This window comes from Megascapheus bottae, chromosome 6 (assembly GCF_031878675.1).
Source record: "Megascapheus bottae isolate mThoBot1 chromosome 6, mThoBot2.hap1, whole genome shotgun sequence".
NCBI classification, from domain to species: Eukaryota; Metazoa; Chordata; class Mammalia; order Rodentia; family Geomyidae; genus Megascapheus; species Megascapheus bottae.
In genome coordinates this window covers 74,370,907-74,387,412 of record NC_143514.1, presented here as the reverse complement: position 1 = coordinate 74,387,412, position 16,506 = coordinate 74,370,907, and the positions used below count along the sequence as shown (strand labels likewise).

At 51.5% G+C, this 16,506-nt stretch overlaps 1 protein-coding gene across 1 annotated transcript in view; it reads right to left on the bottom strand.

Annotated features, from left to right (window-relative positions):
- Padi2 (peptidyl arginine deiminase 2) overlaps window positions 1-3,257 on the bottom strand; it is a 39,908-nt gene extending 36,651 nt beyond the window's left edge. The window contains exon 1 of the mRNA XM_090335720.1: window positions 3,153-3,257. Within this exon, the coding sequence (XP_090191846.1) occupies window positions 3,153-3,244 (92 nt within the window). The 5' untranslated portion in view covers window positions 3,245-3,257. The remainder of the gene's footprint in view (window positions 1-3,152) is intronic.
- Window positions 3,258-16,506: the final 13,249 nt, after the last annotated feature.

The window sequence follows — 16,506 nt, the reverse complement described above, 5'->3', positions numbered from 1 at the left end:
GAGGGTGGACTATTCCCTAACTGTGGTTCTATTATTGGACACAAGGACCTTCTTTGTCTTCTCTCCCTGGAGGCCCAGAGAAGTAAAGTGACTGGCTCAGGGTCACACAAGTAGGTGGGACCCCGTTTAGGTGACCACAAATCCTGCCTCTGTCCATAGTCCTAAGCCCCTCGGGATCACAAGTCTGGCTCCAGCTGTGCTTGGTGTGGGACGGGCCCACCTTCACTCTGGCCTTTGCGGTGGATGAAGCCTGTTCACTCTCCTTTATGACTCCAAAGGAGGATCACTCGGACCACGCCTCCCTCCCTACCGAGGCTCCTGGCCCTTGCCTTGGTCCATGCCTGCAGGGATCTGTATTTGGGCCAGGCAGGGCCCCATGTGCGGCAGAGTGTCTAGTGGGGGTCTAGAGCGAAGTCTTTGTAGGTTCCTGGCCATAGGGTAGAGGCCACCCAGTCCACCTGCAGTTTGGGGATTACATAGAGTGGAACAGAGGAGAATCCATACCGTGTACGTCAGACAGACTTGCGCCTGTGTGTCAGCAGGCAAATGGCTTCATCTCTGAGCCTCACTTCTCCCATCCACCACATGGGACAATCCAAGAACAGCCTCCAGTGTTAGGGGAGGATGAGGCGGGGCGCCTCGGTACCCACTACCTCCTGCTGTTACCGCTAGATGTTAGGGCATGTGAGAAGTCCTGGCAGGAGTCAGGTCTCTGGGTTCTAGAGAAGGCAGCCTTCTGGGAGACGGGTGACCTCAGCTGGTGGGGAGCAAGCTGCTGGGTGACATCTGGGGTGATGGCTGATGGCCTCTTGTGAGTGGAGACCAGGGAGGCCTCTGAGTGTCCCCTCCATAGAGAATTCTCCACCCTGAATGAGAGGTGCCTGTGGCCGAGGAGCCCAGACCTGGGCTCTGGCGGGCACTGATGGCTGACATGGATGACTGCAGACAGCTTGCAGTGGGACTGGTCCACACGGAGACGTGCGAGCCAAGCACAGGTCGGATTTCAGACTTACCATGAAAAAGAATCAGAGAAGCCCACGAGTGATCTTTCCATCTAATATATACTGAAATGGTGAGATTTCGCATATGTCAGGTGAAAGAGAACGTAATGTGAAACTTATACCTGTTTATAGCTTTTTTTTTTTTTTGGTTGGTCATAGGGCTTGAACTTAGAGCCTGGCATCCCTGAACTCTTTTGCTCAAGTCTCAGACTTTACCACTTTGACCCACAGTTTTCTGGTGGCTAATTGGAGATAATAGTCTCACTGACTTTTCTTGCCCAGGCTGGTTTTGAACCACAATCCTTAAATCTCAACCTCCTAAGTACCTAGGACTACAGGTGTGAGCCACTTGCAGCTGGCTAACTTTTTATTCCTTATTTTAAAAATATGGGGCTGGGAGTTTGGCTTTCTGGTAAAGTGCTTGCCTAGCATACACAAAGACCTGGGTTCAATTCCTCTGTACCACATACATAGAAAAGCCGGAAGTGGTGCTGTGGCTCAAGTGGTAGAGCTCTAGCCTTGAGCAAAAAGCTCGAGATCCAGACAGTCTTGCTATGTAGCCAGAGCTGGACTTGAAGGCACAATTACCCTATAGTATTGACTCTTGGTCTTGGGGGAAACCTCAGGTTGGGGTGTCTTAAGGGAGCAGAAGGGAACCATTTCACCTCTGTCCCCTGTTTGAGAGAGGGTGAGTTGGCACCTATCCCATCCTCCTGACCTCACCAGGCTGGGTCCCTCTCTGCCAGGACAGGATAAGGCAGGAGTCTTGAGCATAGGCCCCCTTTTGCTCTCCTCAGTGGAAGCATCATGCCAGCCTCTGGGGACAGCACCCAAAGTGCCTGGACAAGCAGGCGGGTATGGTGACAGCTGTGGCTTAAAGACCTGAGTACCCTGGCTCCCAGCCTTCGTCCTGCTGGGGGCAGGAAAGGGAGGGGTGTCCTGCCAGGTCACTGGCACCTGGACTCCCACCATTGCTATGTTATGATCGTCAGGGACAGCCCAGGCCACTGCCGACGTTTACAGGTGGGACAGCTAAGGTGAAGACTGAGGCTGAGGCCAGGGATGGAGGAAGGGAGAGGCCCTGGAGCTGGAGCTGGGCAGTGTGTGACAGCATGGCCAGCACCTGCTGTGGAGGAGGCCGCAGACTGGGCAGGCAGGCAGGGCTGCAAGGGCCACAGGAATGGAAGGCCAGAGTGGACTGGGGAGGGCATAGGGAAAACCACGAGGGTGGGTTTTGGAGGGAGCCTGGGAGAGTCAGGTCATGCTATATTTGAGAGCAATAAGGCCCGGGAGGCTAGGGGACCCACAGGGGTCCCCCACATAGGACTCTACCTCAGAGTACCACTTGTCCCTCTGCCCAGCACTGAGCCCACACTTCCAATGCTTGTAACAAACTCCAAACTTGGCTCAGCCCACAGCACACCCCCACAAGATGCACATCCACCCCCTCACACCGGCCTCACCGTCCCCAGACCCCTTCCCCACACTGCACTTGGCCATGTCCTTGAGGCCAGGGGCAGTGGCAGAGCCCTACCCTCTGTGCTGCTGTCCCACAACCTCCCCAAGATGTGTGGACAGAGAGGAGAGGGAGGGACAGGATCCTGAATCTGGGGTGGCCTCAAGCCCCCCAGGCCTTGGCACCCTGAGCCTTAGCACATGAAGGCAGGGAAGCCATCTGGGGACATGGAGCTCCCAGCCAGTGGCTGGGGATAGCAGCCCCCACAAGGTGGAAACTGGAGCCCTAGCCACCCTCAGGGCCCGATTCCACCGCGGAGCAGCTTCCCTCGGGTCCTGCCCGTCCCCAGAAAATCTCTAGAAGATTCTCCTGAGTAGGAGTGGGCAGTGGAGGCTGGGCTGGGCCGGGGGGGAAGTGAAAGGGAGGCGGGTGGAGAAGCTCCAAGGCTCTTGGGGAGAGGAGGGCGGGAGAAGGCCCGGAGGGGGGGCGGGGGTGGGAAGTCGGGGGCTAGAAGAGGGTGGGGGGAGCGAGGATCAGGATTTCGGGGAGAAGGATGCAATCCGGGGGTTGTCCACCTTCTGCGACCCCCAGTGTCTGTGCAGCTGGCGTCGGGGAGGGTTTGGGGAGGTCGGCCTGGGGCGGGGGCCAGGGGGGCGCACGGCACCCGGCTCCCCTGCAGACCTCGCCGGGCTCACCTGTAGACGTCGGTCCAGAGTTGCGTGCCCAGCACGTACACCGCCTCCACGCGGCTCCCGTACTGCAGCCGCACCGTCCGCTCGCGCAGCATCTCGGCCCGAGCGCCTGGCACAGGTGAGCGCACAGGTGAGCGCACAGGTGAGCGCACAGGTGAGCGCACAGGTGAGCGCACAGGTGAGCGCGCAGCCGCCGCCGCCACTCGCCCCTCCGCCGCCGCCGCCGGACCGCGCTCTTATCGGCCGCCTGGGGGCGGGGCGAGGGCGGGGCGAGGGCGGGGCCGGCCGCCAACCCCCGCCCTCAGTGGGCCGCGAGCCCGTCCGTCACGCATGGCCCCGCCCCCGCTCCCTCCTCCTTCCCCCGCCCTCCCGCGTCCGGGTGAGGTCTGCCAACGTTTTTTCTTTTCTCTTCTATATTTGGTTTGTGATTTCTCCCATCCAGTTAACCCCGGCTCCCCTCCGGATGCTGCAGCTTAGTGGGGCGAGGAATGCAAGTGAATTGCTGCTGGGAGCTGAGCGTGGGGTCAGGCTGACACGTGGATCTGCATCACCAAGGAGGATAACTACACAGAGGGACAGCTGTGCTGCCGCGTGTGACGCCGGGCCGGTGCACTTGGAGCCACATCGTCAGAAAGGCGCGCTTCCTGGCTTCCTGATTTATCGTTTTATCACTTTCTGCTGAACAGAGCTGAGACCTGATTACCATTTCTTATTGTTTTATCACTTTCTGCTGAACAGAGCTGAGACCTGATTACCATTTTTTATTGTTTTATCACTTTCTGCTGAACAGAGCTGAGACCTGATTACCATTTCGTAGAAGTGCATTATTGTTTTATCACTTTCTGCTGAACAGAGCTGAGACCTAATTACCCTTTCGTAGAAGTGCATTATTGTTTTATCACTTTCTGCTGAACAGAGCTGAGACGTGATTACCACTTGGTACAAATGTAACCCCTGACAGTTTCTTGGTTTTAAGAGCGTATATGACTGATATTGTATATATGCTTATTTGGTTATTTGAAATAGGATAGGGAAGGGGGGAAAACAAGATGAGGGACGGGGGTAGGGGGAGGGAATTGGGGACCAAGACATGAGAAAGGGTATCGATGTTTGTGAAGTAATACACCTTCTAGCTGGTGAATATAATGTAACCCTTCTAATAATTACAATAAAAATATATGAAAAAAAAGAGTAGATAAGACTGGAACTAGAAATAAATGGGGCTATCAGTCTTAAGCTTATAGCCTTAGGCTATATTCTTGGGCTGTGGACTTAAGCTGTAGACCTCCCGACCCCATCTGTTTCTTGTCTTTTTCTTTTCTCATCCTCACCCCCTAAATCAGGAATCCAGTCTTGCTGCTGGCTGGCTCGGAAAATTTCCGCCAGAGCGTCCACCCAGGGTGCTGCCTAAGTCACTTGGGGACCCAGAGAGCTTCTCCCAGGCCGGAAGGCCTGAGCCCCCTGGACACAGTTTGTGAACTCTGAGTGGCCTGGCCATTCTTTTCTTTTCAAACCAGTCCTGGGCTTTGACTTCAGGGCCTGAGCACTGTCCTTGCACTTTCTCAAGGCTAGAGCTCTACCACTTGAGCCACAGCACCACTTCCAGCTTTTTCTATGTATGTGGTGCCAAGGAATCAAACCCAGGCCTTTGTGCATGCTAGGCAAGCACTCTACCACTAGGCCAAACTCCCAGCCTGTGGCCTGGCCATTCTGCATGACCCTGGGCCCCTGGGACCCCTGAGGGGAGACACAGCTGGAGCCCGCTGGCCAAGGGCCGGGGAGGAGGGGGCAAGCTGCACCGTGTTTATGGATGGAGATTTGGGTGGCACTGGTGTCGGGCAGGACGTGCCGGTGGAGGGACAGCGGGGACGAGGATTAGGGCTGGGTGTGGGGAACGCCCTCGCAGAGGTCAGTGTGGAGGCCAGGGGCTGGGTGACACTGGAGGGGAGCAGGGGCAGGCCCTGCCCCCATCCCAGGTGCTGCTACCTGGAGGAGGCTGGAGGAGGGGAGGCCCAGGGGCAGGGGGCGGGTGGGGGTCTTGGGAGGTCCAGGAAAGGCCACAGCCGGCCCCTTCCATTCCCATCCTGTATCCTGGGGAGCCCAGATTAGGAGCCAGTGAAGAGTCCAGCTGCTCCGGGTAGCTTAGGCGGCTCTGGGGGGAATGTGGGTGTGGAAGGCACAAAATCCTGAGTCCGGGACAGGGGGTCGTTTGCCCCCTCAAAGGCACAGGTGCAGTGACCTAGAAGGGGCAGAAGCTGGGACTTCTGATTGTCCCCGGTGCCTTCCACCCTGCCCCTGTGGATACTTCTTCCAACCAGGAGATAGTTGGTGCACTGCCACCTGTGAGGGATGGGGGAAGACCCAGGTGGCTGGGAGGCGCCAGGGTTTGCCCATGACACCTGGGCACATGTACCTGTGTGCACAGAGAGGGTGAGGAATTATACCTCTGGCTGCACAGCTCCGGGGGTGGCAGAGCGGGACGAGAACACCTGGTCCTGGGGTTGAGGGCAGGTGTGACAGCTGCTCTGGTCCACGCTTTGCTCTTAGTCCCCTTGTTCTGCGGCACAGAGCCCCGTATCCTAAACTTGTGGACTAGGTGATTTTGAGGATGTTATCAAAAGAGATGGGAGGGTCTAGAACATTCTGGAAGTAGCTGGCTGGAGGGGAGCACTTGGCAAACAAAGCCCACTCCCCTTTCACAGGTTAGCCCTGTCTAGCAGCCACACTCAGGGAGGGCTCCGGTCCTGGGCTCTGGCTCACCCTGCTGGCCTTAGAGCCTGGATGACTGGGCAGGAGTTTGCTGGTGCTTGAGGGTTTAAAATAGCTGAAGTGGTCACAGCTGTTGGTGGATTCAGGGCCGGAGGTCTCACACACCATGGCTGCTCTCCCACTCCCCCAGGGGCCCAGAAAAGCCAGGAGGAATCTCATGGTGCTTTTTGGGGCCTGCCAACGAAGGACAGGCTTCCGCCTAGCTAGTCCCTGGCATTCATGAACTTCTCCGCTCCCGATTCTTGCCCTTGCCAAGAAGGAGGGCAGGGTGCCTGCGTGAGGAGGGGGCTCTTGCCCTGTCCTCTGCTGTGACCCTATGTGGGGAGCCTGACTCAAACATTCCGCAGGCCTGCCATGAGCAGATGGACAGCTTACCCAGGTTACTACACAGGCAGGAATTTGGAAAGAATGGAAAATACAAGGTAAAGCCCAGAACAGTGGCTCAGAAACTGGCACCTGAGAAGACCCTGGTACAGGTTTTGGAGTCAATGTGGCCGGGTGATTTGGCTGAGATCAGGAGTGGCTCTCACAGCGGCCAGGCCTTAGCTCACTTCTTCTCACAGCAACCCTGGGTCAGCCTGGATTTGGTGCCAACCTGCCCGGTGGAGAGAATGAAGACCTTTCAAAGTAGTAGACGGGGTCAAGTCTGGTTCTCCCCTTCACCGCTAGCTGGGGTTCTCTCTGAACTTCTCTTTCTTCCTCAGAAATGGAGCTAGGAGGCATTACCCAGCCTCTATGATTGCAGGCTCCCCCAGGTAGCCCTGGGCAGGGACTGAAAAGTCTGATAAAAGGGCCCTCTGGCCTGCACTGCCATTTGATGACATACCAGGGGCTCTGTTGGCTGGGGCCAGGGAGCCCAGATTTTCAGGCTCTGTCTCGTGGTCCCAGGAAGCCACCAAAGGACCCTGGAATCCAGCAATGGCACGGTGAGTGCTTTAGGGGAATCAGTCTGGCTGATTCAGATGGAGCAGAGATTCAGGCAGGAGACCAAAGCACCAGGTCATGGTGCCCTGGGCCCTCCTGACCCCCGCAGGCCTGCCTGCAGCTGCAAGCACCTTATGCTTGGGTCTTGCCCTCACCCACTATCCTCCCCACCAGCAAAGAAAGCTCACCCTCTGGTCCCCTTGGGAGGGGTGTCTGGCTGGCTGTGCCATGGGGGTGTTCACTGCATTGAACCTTGGCCTCATCCTGCAGGAAATTCTTTGGGGGGGGCAGCTGGGTGAGGCTTTGTCCTAGAGCCATGTGTGGGTGTGCTCAGAGTGAGAAAGGTATGTCCTGTGTTGTGCCTGCCCACGGTCCATCTGCCCATCTGGGGACCTTCATTTATCCATCCATCCATCCACCTATCTGTCTAGATATCTTTTATTTCTGTGTGTGTGTGTGTGTGTGTGTGTGTGTGTGTGTGTGTGTGCTAGTGCTGGGGATTGAACTTAGGGCCTGGATGCTATCCCTTAATAGTCTTGCTTAAGGCTGCTGCTCTTCTGCTTGAACCATAGGTCCACTTCTGGCTTTTTGGTGATTACTTGAAGAGAAAAGTGTCACAAACTTTCTGCTTCAGGCTGGCTTTGAAACAGGATCCTCAGGTCTCAGCCTCCTGAGTAGCTAGGATTACAGACACAAGTCACCAGTTTCTAGCTCTGTATCTATCTTTCAGTTCAATGTATGTATGTATCAATCAAGGGTTTATTTATTCTTATTAAATAATTTATTAACATTGATTTTTACATCATATTTCAAATGACACATTTAACAAGTATTCAGGAAGGGAATCTCTATATACAATCACTGGCACTTAGATTTTAGAACATAATTAAAATTAGGCTGAGGGTTTGTATGTCATGGATACATATTAATCTATGTAATAAGACATTATGTCTATGTAGTTGTGTTTATATTTCCAATACCATGTCCATAGCATTGGGTACACAAATATTGAGTCCTCGCTCTTGTACTGTTTGGATCTAATAGCCACATATTAAGGATACCATGCGCCTTTTGTTCCTTTGGTCTTGACTTGTCTCACTCAACATGATTCGCTCTAGATTTGTCCACTTCCCTGCGAATGCCATTATTTTATCTTATCTGTTGGCTATGTAGAATTCCATTGTACACATATATATATGTATATATATCACATTTTTGTATCCATTCATCTGTAGGAGGGCATCTGGATTCACGGGTTTATTTAAATGAACTGGCTAACATACATCTTTGTGGGTTTGGTAGATAGCCAGACTGGCTAGCCAGTGGGTAGAGTAAATGTTTTTGTTTTGAATTGGATGCAAAGGCTGAAAATCCAGGCAGCGTTTTGAAAATTGTATTTTATTGTCGGGGTAATATATAGAGTTACATTTGTTAGGTAGTGGGTACATTAGTTCTTGAACATTGATACCCCTTCTCATGTTTTTGTCCCACTTTCCCTCTTCTCAACTCCTATCCAGGCAGGGTTTCTGTGTTGCATCGTTGGGGCAGAATTTCATCTTTTTTGGAAACTCAGTCCTTGCTCTGAAAACATGCAACTCATTGGGCGAGGCCCACCCATATTTTGAAGGGCAGGCTGCTTCACTTGAGGTCCAGTGATGACATGTTAAACACACCTAAAAAGGATACCCATACTTAAATCTAGATTGAAGTTCAAGTTCACCATAGCCTACAACTGGTAACATTTACCATCACAGGAGGAAAAGTGGACTGAAGTTTCTGAGTCATCAGGTCACCATTTATGTAGTATCTATTTCCTGCCAGGCACCAAATTAAGTGCTCTGCATAGGCAGACTTGTGCTGGAATGTTAGCATGGCCACTATGTCACTAAATGATGGCAACTTCTCCGATTCCTACCTTCCTTCCTTCCATCCTTCCTTTCTTCCGTGTGTGTGTGTGTGTGTGTGTGTGTGTGTGTGTGAGAGAGAGAGAGAGAGAGAGAGAGAGAGAGAGAGAGAGAGAGAGAGAGAGAGAGAGAGAGAGAGAGAGAGCTGGTACTGGGGCAGAAAACCCAGGGCCTGGGTGGTATCTTTTAGTTTTGTTGCTCAAGGCTTTGTGCTCTACCATTTGAGTCACAGCTCTACTTCTGGCTTTTTTTTTTCAGGTTAGAGGTAAGAGTTTTATGGGCTTTTCTGCCCAGGTTGGCTTCAAACTGCAATCTTGAGATTTCAGCTTCCTGAGTACTTAGGATTGCAGGTATGAGCCACCAACCTCCTGGCTCAAAAATATTTTACCATAAATTTCACTTATTTTTTTTTTTTTTTTTTTTTTTTGCCAGTCCTGAGCTTGAGCTCAGGGCCTGAGCACTGTCCTTAGACTTTCTCAAGGCTAGAGCTCTACCACTTGAGCCTCAGCACCACTGCCGGCTTTTTTCTATGTATGTGGTACCAAGGAATCGAACCTGGGTCTTCATGCATGCTAGGCAAGCACTTTAACCACAAGGCCAAACTCCCGGCCCCTTATGTTGTTTTTTTTTTTCCAAAAATATGGCTGCTAGAAAATGTAAAATGACCTGTGAGGTGGGCGTTCCTCACCTGCACTGCACTTCTGGGGCAGCACTGGCAGACTCCTTTCTGCCTGGAGCAGGGACGGGGGCCTCCCTGCCGGGTGTCGTCTTTCCTGGCTAAGCCTGGTAAGAAGTTGGTGGAGAACAGCAACCTCCAGTTTCCTGAAGCTCCGCGGTGAGACCCGAGCACAGGAGAACGTGAAGGTGAAGGAGGGGAAAGGTTGTGGCCACCAGGTGGCACCAGATCCTCATTTTGGCCGCAGGAGGCGACAGTGGGGAGGGTGGGGAGTCGCCATTTCTGGTTTTCTGGTGGTTAATTGGAGATAAGAGTCTCAAAGACTTTAGTGCTAGGGCTGGCTTTGAACCGTGATCCTCAGATCTCAGCTTCCACAGTAGCTAGGGTTACAGGCTTGAGCCACCAGAGCCTGGCTCTACTTCCTTCTATTTCTCTGTCCCGTGAGTCTGGTTGCCTGGTTCAGCAAGCGCTGAAATCACAGAGTGCATGCCAGGCACTTGAGTGGGCAGCAGGAGATAAGCAGAAGCTGACCTTAAGCCATTAGGGAATTGCAAAGGAAGCTTAAAATGAAGGATGAGATCCCAAGGTCTTTGAGAGAAATATTGCATCTGATTCACAGGAGTCCTAGAGATAGGAATTTCCCACAGGCAAGCTCCATAAATCCTCAGACTCCCAGGTGCATTTATTTTCTTTGTTACTTATAATTTTAAGTTTTGGTCATGAACTCAGGGTCTGGGTAACGTTCCTGAGCCTCTTCATGTTCAAGGCTAGTGCTCTACCATGTTGAGCCACAGTGCTGCTTCTGGTTTTTGAGTGGTTAATTGGAGATAAGAGTCTCATGGGAACTTTTCTGCCCCGGTTGGTGTTGAACTATGATCCTCAGCTTCCTGAGTAGTTGGAATTACAGACATCAGCCACAGGCACATAGTATCGGATTTCTTTCCTGATAAACCTTTCCTCTTATTTTTACATCTTGCCTGAATTCCTTTCTGGCTGGACACAGGACTGGGGTATAAAGCTGTACTGACTTCTGGTAACAGCAGAGACCTGGGGAGCAGCCAGGCCCTGCTCCCTGCTCTGAGGGCAGAATGTCCCCTAGGTGTACATACACACCAGCGATGAGTGAGCGGATTGCTGGCTGGGATAAATCATGTTGAACCTGTTTCTTCATCTGTGAAATGGGGCCCGTCTCCTAGGTTGCTGTGCAGTTGGAACAAGGTAACACGAAGGAAGATCTGGGCAGGTAGGAAATGCTGTTGTATCGTGCCTGTGGGTCAAGGCATCTGGAAGCAAAGGCATCTGGAAACTTCCATGAGGAAGAATGACTCCTGGGAACTTGGTAGGGTCTCGCAGAGCACATGCTAATAGAATGTAGAAGGTTCTAGGATCTGGAGAGTGGGTAACAGGAAGCTCTGTGTCATTTGCTGCTGTTGGTAACTGGAGTTTTGGAGACAGGGGAACATGACCGCAGAGTTCTGCCCACCCAGGGGCACAGGAGCTGGGCATTTATCCTCAAGCCAAGGTGGGCCATGGGGAGATATCGGGGTGGGGGAGTGTTTTGGGAGCTAGGACTCTTAGTGCCAGGCTGGGCTCTGGATGGATTCCATGGGCAGGAGGGTCAGGTGAGGGCTGTGTTCCAGGTGATAAATGGAAAAGTCAGATGTGACAAGGGATCTATCCTTGGCGAGGGGCCACTATGGGAATTTGGAAATCTTGAAGTCATCAAACCTTGGCATTCCCTGGGGAGTGCCATAGCCCAAGCTGCTGGCAGAGGGCACCCCAGACACAGAGAATGGGGCTCAGCCTCCTGGAGGCTGGAGAAGGACGGATTGAGTCCAGGGAACAAGTGAATGGCATGGATTCCGTTCCTTGGAGGGAGGTGGCCGGGAGCTTGACCCCGAGACTTCTGGGGTGGGCAGGTCTGGGTTCGAATCCCAGTATTGCCTGTACTGTCAGTGTCTTGATTTCCCCATCTGAAAAGGTGGGTGGTAAAAGTGATAAAAGTGTGTGCTGCACTTGACTGTTACAGGGGCGAGGCCCCTGGCATGTGGTAGGTGCTGATGGGCTGGCAGGGTCCGGCAGCGAGTCACCCACGTGGGCTGAAGGTAGCTTGGTCTCCCCAGAGGAACACAGCCAGGTCTTGCTGGGAAGGCGGGAGGTGGCGACAAGATTGTAATTCTCCAGCTGTGGTTCCATGAGCCTGTGTAGTTGTGGGGCCTCATGGACCTGAGGCTTCTGTGCTGAGAATGAGGATCAGCTTTCTTTGTTCTCCACAACGAATACTCGATGTACCATAGTGATTAATTCAACAATTCCCATTAGGCTTTGCGCTGGGGTTGAACGGGGGTTTTGAATGTAGGCTGTCTGGTTCTTCGTAGCCAAGGTACTGAGAGTCATGGAAGTCACTGAGATGGAGGGAGGAGGTAGGGTGGGTGCCATGGGCTGGGGAGGGGCGTTTCTTGGCATGGAGTTGGATTTGCAAGTTGAAAGGAGATCAGGAGACTAGACAAATGGCAGAGCCAGCCAGTGAACACTGCTGAAGAGCACTTAAAATAGTTATGCAGATTTTGTGTGTATATGTACATATACACACAGCATGTTATTAGATATTATATGTATAATATATAATATAAATATATAACCACAATGTTTTTTTTTTTAACTCAAGGGCTGGGTGCTGTCCTTTGGTTGTTTCATTTAAGGCTACTGCTCTACTATTTGAGCTACAGCTCCACTTCCAGCTTTTTTGCTGGTTATTTGGAGATAAGAGTGTCAAGGCTTTTCCTAACTAAACAGGCTTTGAACCATGATCTTAACCTCCCGGGTAGTTAAGATGATAGGCATGAACAACGGGTATCTGGCCAGACTTAAGCAACAAAGCCAAGGATCAGGGTCCAGGTTTGAGTTCCAGGATACAAACACACACACACACACACACACACACACACACACACACACACACACACACACACACAGGGTCCTATTATTCCTCTAGCCTAAATTGTCTTCACTATTAGATGTACTATTAGATGTATACATTATTGAACACAAATACGTGGATCTGCTGTGTGTTTCTTCCTCCAAAATTGTGGGTGCACTAGGGCAGTGTTGTCATCCAAAAAATGTGGGGGTTACCTACCTTTTTTTTTGGTTGGTCATTGGATTCCAACTCGGCCTGGGAACAGTCCCTGAGCTCTTCTGCTCAAAGCTCCCAGCCTAACCCTTGAGCCACAGCGCCACTTCCAGTTTTCCGGTGGTTAATCAGAGATGAGTCTCATGGACTTTAGTGTCTGAGCTGGCTTTGAACTGCAGTCCTCAGATCTCAGCCTCCTGAGTAGCTAGGATTACAGGTGTGATTCCCAGGCTATTTTTGAGGTTCCCCTCTGCTATAACATTTTTTTTAAATGGCCACAGAAACTTCAGGACTGGACATAGGTTTGGGCCAGTCTATCTGGATGGAATCTGAATTCAGATTTTAGTCACAAACTGGATTGCGAGAATTCACACCTGCTGAGCAGCTGAGTGTCTCAGATCCTATAATTTGAAGGGATGTATGATTAATTTGGGGAAGGTGGTGTGCGCGTGGGTGGAGAAGACAGGGCCGGGTCTGGGTGCAGGAGGGTGAACCCATAATACCTCCCTCCCTCACCCATGTCGACTTCCCCAGGGCTGGAACAGAAAAGACAGCAGGAAATAGTTGCACAGTGATGAGCCCTGAGGACAAGAAAGGGCAGGACAGGCCTAGAGCTGCTGTGGGGGCAGGGTGGACTGGCCCCAATAGCAGCGTGAAGGAAAAAGAAAGAAAGAAAAGAAAAGAAAAGAAAAGAAAAAGGAAGGAAGGAAAGAAGGAAAGAGAAAGAAAGAAGGGAAAGGAAGGAAAGAAGGAAAGAGAAAGAAGGGGAAGGAAGGAAAGAAGAAAGGAAAAAAGGAAGGAAGGAAGAGAAAGGAGGGAAAAAGGAAGGAAGACAGACAGGCGGAAAGAAAGAAAAGAAAGACAGGCAGGCAGACCCTGGGCGCCAGTATCTCACACCTGTAAATCTTGGCTACTGAGGAGGCTGAGATGTGAGGATTCATGGTTTGAAGCCAGTCCAGGCAGAGAAATCTATGAGACACCTATTTCCAATCAACTACTTGGAAAAAGCTGCAAGTGGTGCTGTGGCTCAAGTGGCAGAGTGCTAGACTTAGGACAAAGAGGCCTCAGGAGTGGTAAAAATAAATAAAATAAATGAAGGGGTGGTACAAGGGGGTTACAATTCCATAAGCTGGGTAATGAGTACAGTGCTTTTGGGCAATGGCAAGTCCTACCTCGGCTTTCTCTCATTTCCCTCTTCCAGTCCCTACCACAAGCTGTGGCGTTCATTTCTTACACAGTGTATATTGAATCCCAGGATGGCATTTGCTTACTCTTCCTCCTTCTTTTCCTATCTCCCTCTTGGCCCCCATAAAAAGACAGCAACATGAAACACGGTTTTTAAGTCAAATCAGACGAGTGAACCCAGAGGCTTTATTTAGTTTATCTTTTTTTTTTCCTCCAAAACACTTACTTTTCTCAACTTTCCAGCTTTTGTCCTGTCTAAGTTCTGCCTGAACATTCAACCTTTGTGTTTGTATGAACTAATTTCTGACTTCTCTGAAGGAAAGCTCCAAAGATCCAGTGGCATTTGCCCTAAATAGATTTCCATGAAAACATACATTAAGAGAAGTGGTTATTATTATATTTTTTAAAATGCCAGTACTGGGGGCTTGAACTCAGTGTTGTTCCAAGCTTCCCCCCCCCCCATGGCTAGTACTCTACCACTTGAGCCACAGAGCCACTTCTGGTTTTTTTGTGTGTTTTTTTTGGGGGGGGTCATTGGTGATAACAGTCTAATGGACCTCAGATCTCAGTGTCCTGAGTAGTAATGATTACAGTAATAATGATTACACCTGTGCCTTGTAAGAAGGGATCGCTTAAATTAAAACCATTAGCCAGGCAGAGCTTCTGAGAGCCTGATGCCAGATCTTTCTTCACTAGAGCAGGAGACTGACAAGTGTTAAAAGACTGAGAGCAGAACCACACCCAGACATCCTTCCGCAGGAGTCAGAGTTGAAGGAATCTTTTGCTCTGGGGACCGATGTTTTTCAATGCCAGCTTTCTTTCCCACCCCCCCCTACTCGTGTATGGGGTACTATAGGATCCCATATGCTGACCCCATAATGGATCAAGGCTCTGTCTGCTTTGGGCTCGTCGCTTGCTGGTGGGTGAAGTTCCCCTGAAAGCTTCATTCATCAGACACCTCTCCTTTCCTATGAATTGCTGGTTGGATGGATGGCAGAGAGAAAGTTAGCAGAAGCTGTTTATGAGGGAATGCTGGGGACAGGTGAGGGGGTGGGGCCGGCGGAAGTGGAAACACAGGGGTCTGTTTGATTTCCCTCCCTTCTTTCCCCGGCCCCAGCGTGTTCCTGGGGTTTGAATTCAGACCTGAATGCACTGTCCCTAAGCCTTTTTGTTCTAGGCTAGCACTCTACCACTTTCCAGCTTGTCTGCAAGTTCCTTGGAGATAGGAGTCTCATGGACTTTACTGCCTGGGCTGGCTTTGAACTGCAATCCTCAGATCTTAGCCTCCTGAGTAGCTAGGATGACCGGGGCCAGGACTGGGGCCAGCTGGTGGGACACCATCTCTTGAATGCATCCTGGCAGGTATTCTGCAGAGCAACAGCTCCCGGGGAGATTGTGGGACCAAGATGGAAGCCTTGGCATCACCTGAGCTTAGAGGATTCCAAGCCTAAATGAAACGTGGGAGTAAATTGCCAGTCAGTGTCTGACATTTATCCCAAGTGGGAGAGGCAGAGGGGCCAGGGGCTGACACCTGTAATCCAGATTAATCAGGTGGCTGAGACTTGATGTTCAAAGCCAGCCCAGACAGAAACGTCGGTGAGACTCCTATTTTCAATTAACCATCAAAAACCTGGAAGTGGAGGTATGGATCAAATGAAGCCAAAGGAAGCGCCTGCATCACAAGAATTCCAGGGCCCTCAGGCTTCGGTCGGGAGCTGTGGCTGAGGTCAGGGAGGAAGGGAGGAGGGTAGGGGTCCCGTGAGCTGTACAGCATGATCCAGGTAGCCAGGCTTAGCTGGACCCACCTGGTCAGGGAGTGACCGGCAATTTAGCCAGGATTAGCACAGGTGGTAACAACGGTGGTGACTAACACCTGGGCTTTCAAATCTGGGTCTGGCTCAGGGGAGGGGGCTCCTGAGAGACAGGAACTCTCCACCAATCACAGGCCAGCTTCCATCCACTGCCTCGGCATAGAGGAAATGTTGGATCCCATTGGCTAGTGGCACTGTATCACCAGGCATAGGAACCAGGGATTGATACCCCTAGCTCAGCACCTGCAGGAGGGCTGGTGGTGCCCTCTGTAACCTTGGCAGGATCTTGCCTCAGTGGAACCAATGATGTTGTTGGAGTCGACATTCAGGTCAGTGACACTCCAGGGAGGTCTGTAAAAGGGAGGTGCTTCCACTTGGGCCTGGGGTACCAGTTGCCATAGTTTGACAAAAGAAGAATTTGAGTGCACATGGAGGTAGAGGTCAAGAAAGTTTAGAGGAAAAAAGCAAAGCCAAGCAAAGATAGGGAGATAGAACACAGCCCAGACACCCAGACGTGGTGGGCATCTGATAACAGGTGCCCAAAGTCTCCCACATGTTTATGATGGAGAAGTAGATTGGGGCTTACCACTAATCTACCCCAGGAATGCATGCTCCCCTTTTTTCTGTCACCCAGTACCTGTAGTCATCCTTGCTGTTACACTGTCTTATCATTTGGGCCCATGGGCCCAGAGATTTCCAGGTCGGTCATTAACTTTGGGCCATTATGACACAGAGTTGATAGAGTCTCACAGACTTTAGTGCCCGGACTGGCTTTGAACCGCAATCCTCCGATCAGCTGACTCTCTTTAAACAAAGCATGGTCAGGGTGAATGTCTATCCTTGAGATGACACTGTGTGCCAAGAAAGAGTCCTTTTGTCCATGTATTCCCCCTCGTGGAGAAGGGGCCAATAGTCAGTCACCTGCAGCCTAAGGAGCTGGCTAACATTGCAGCTG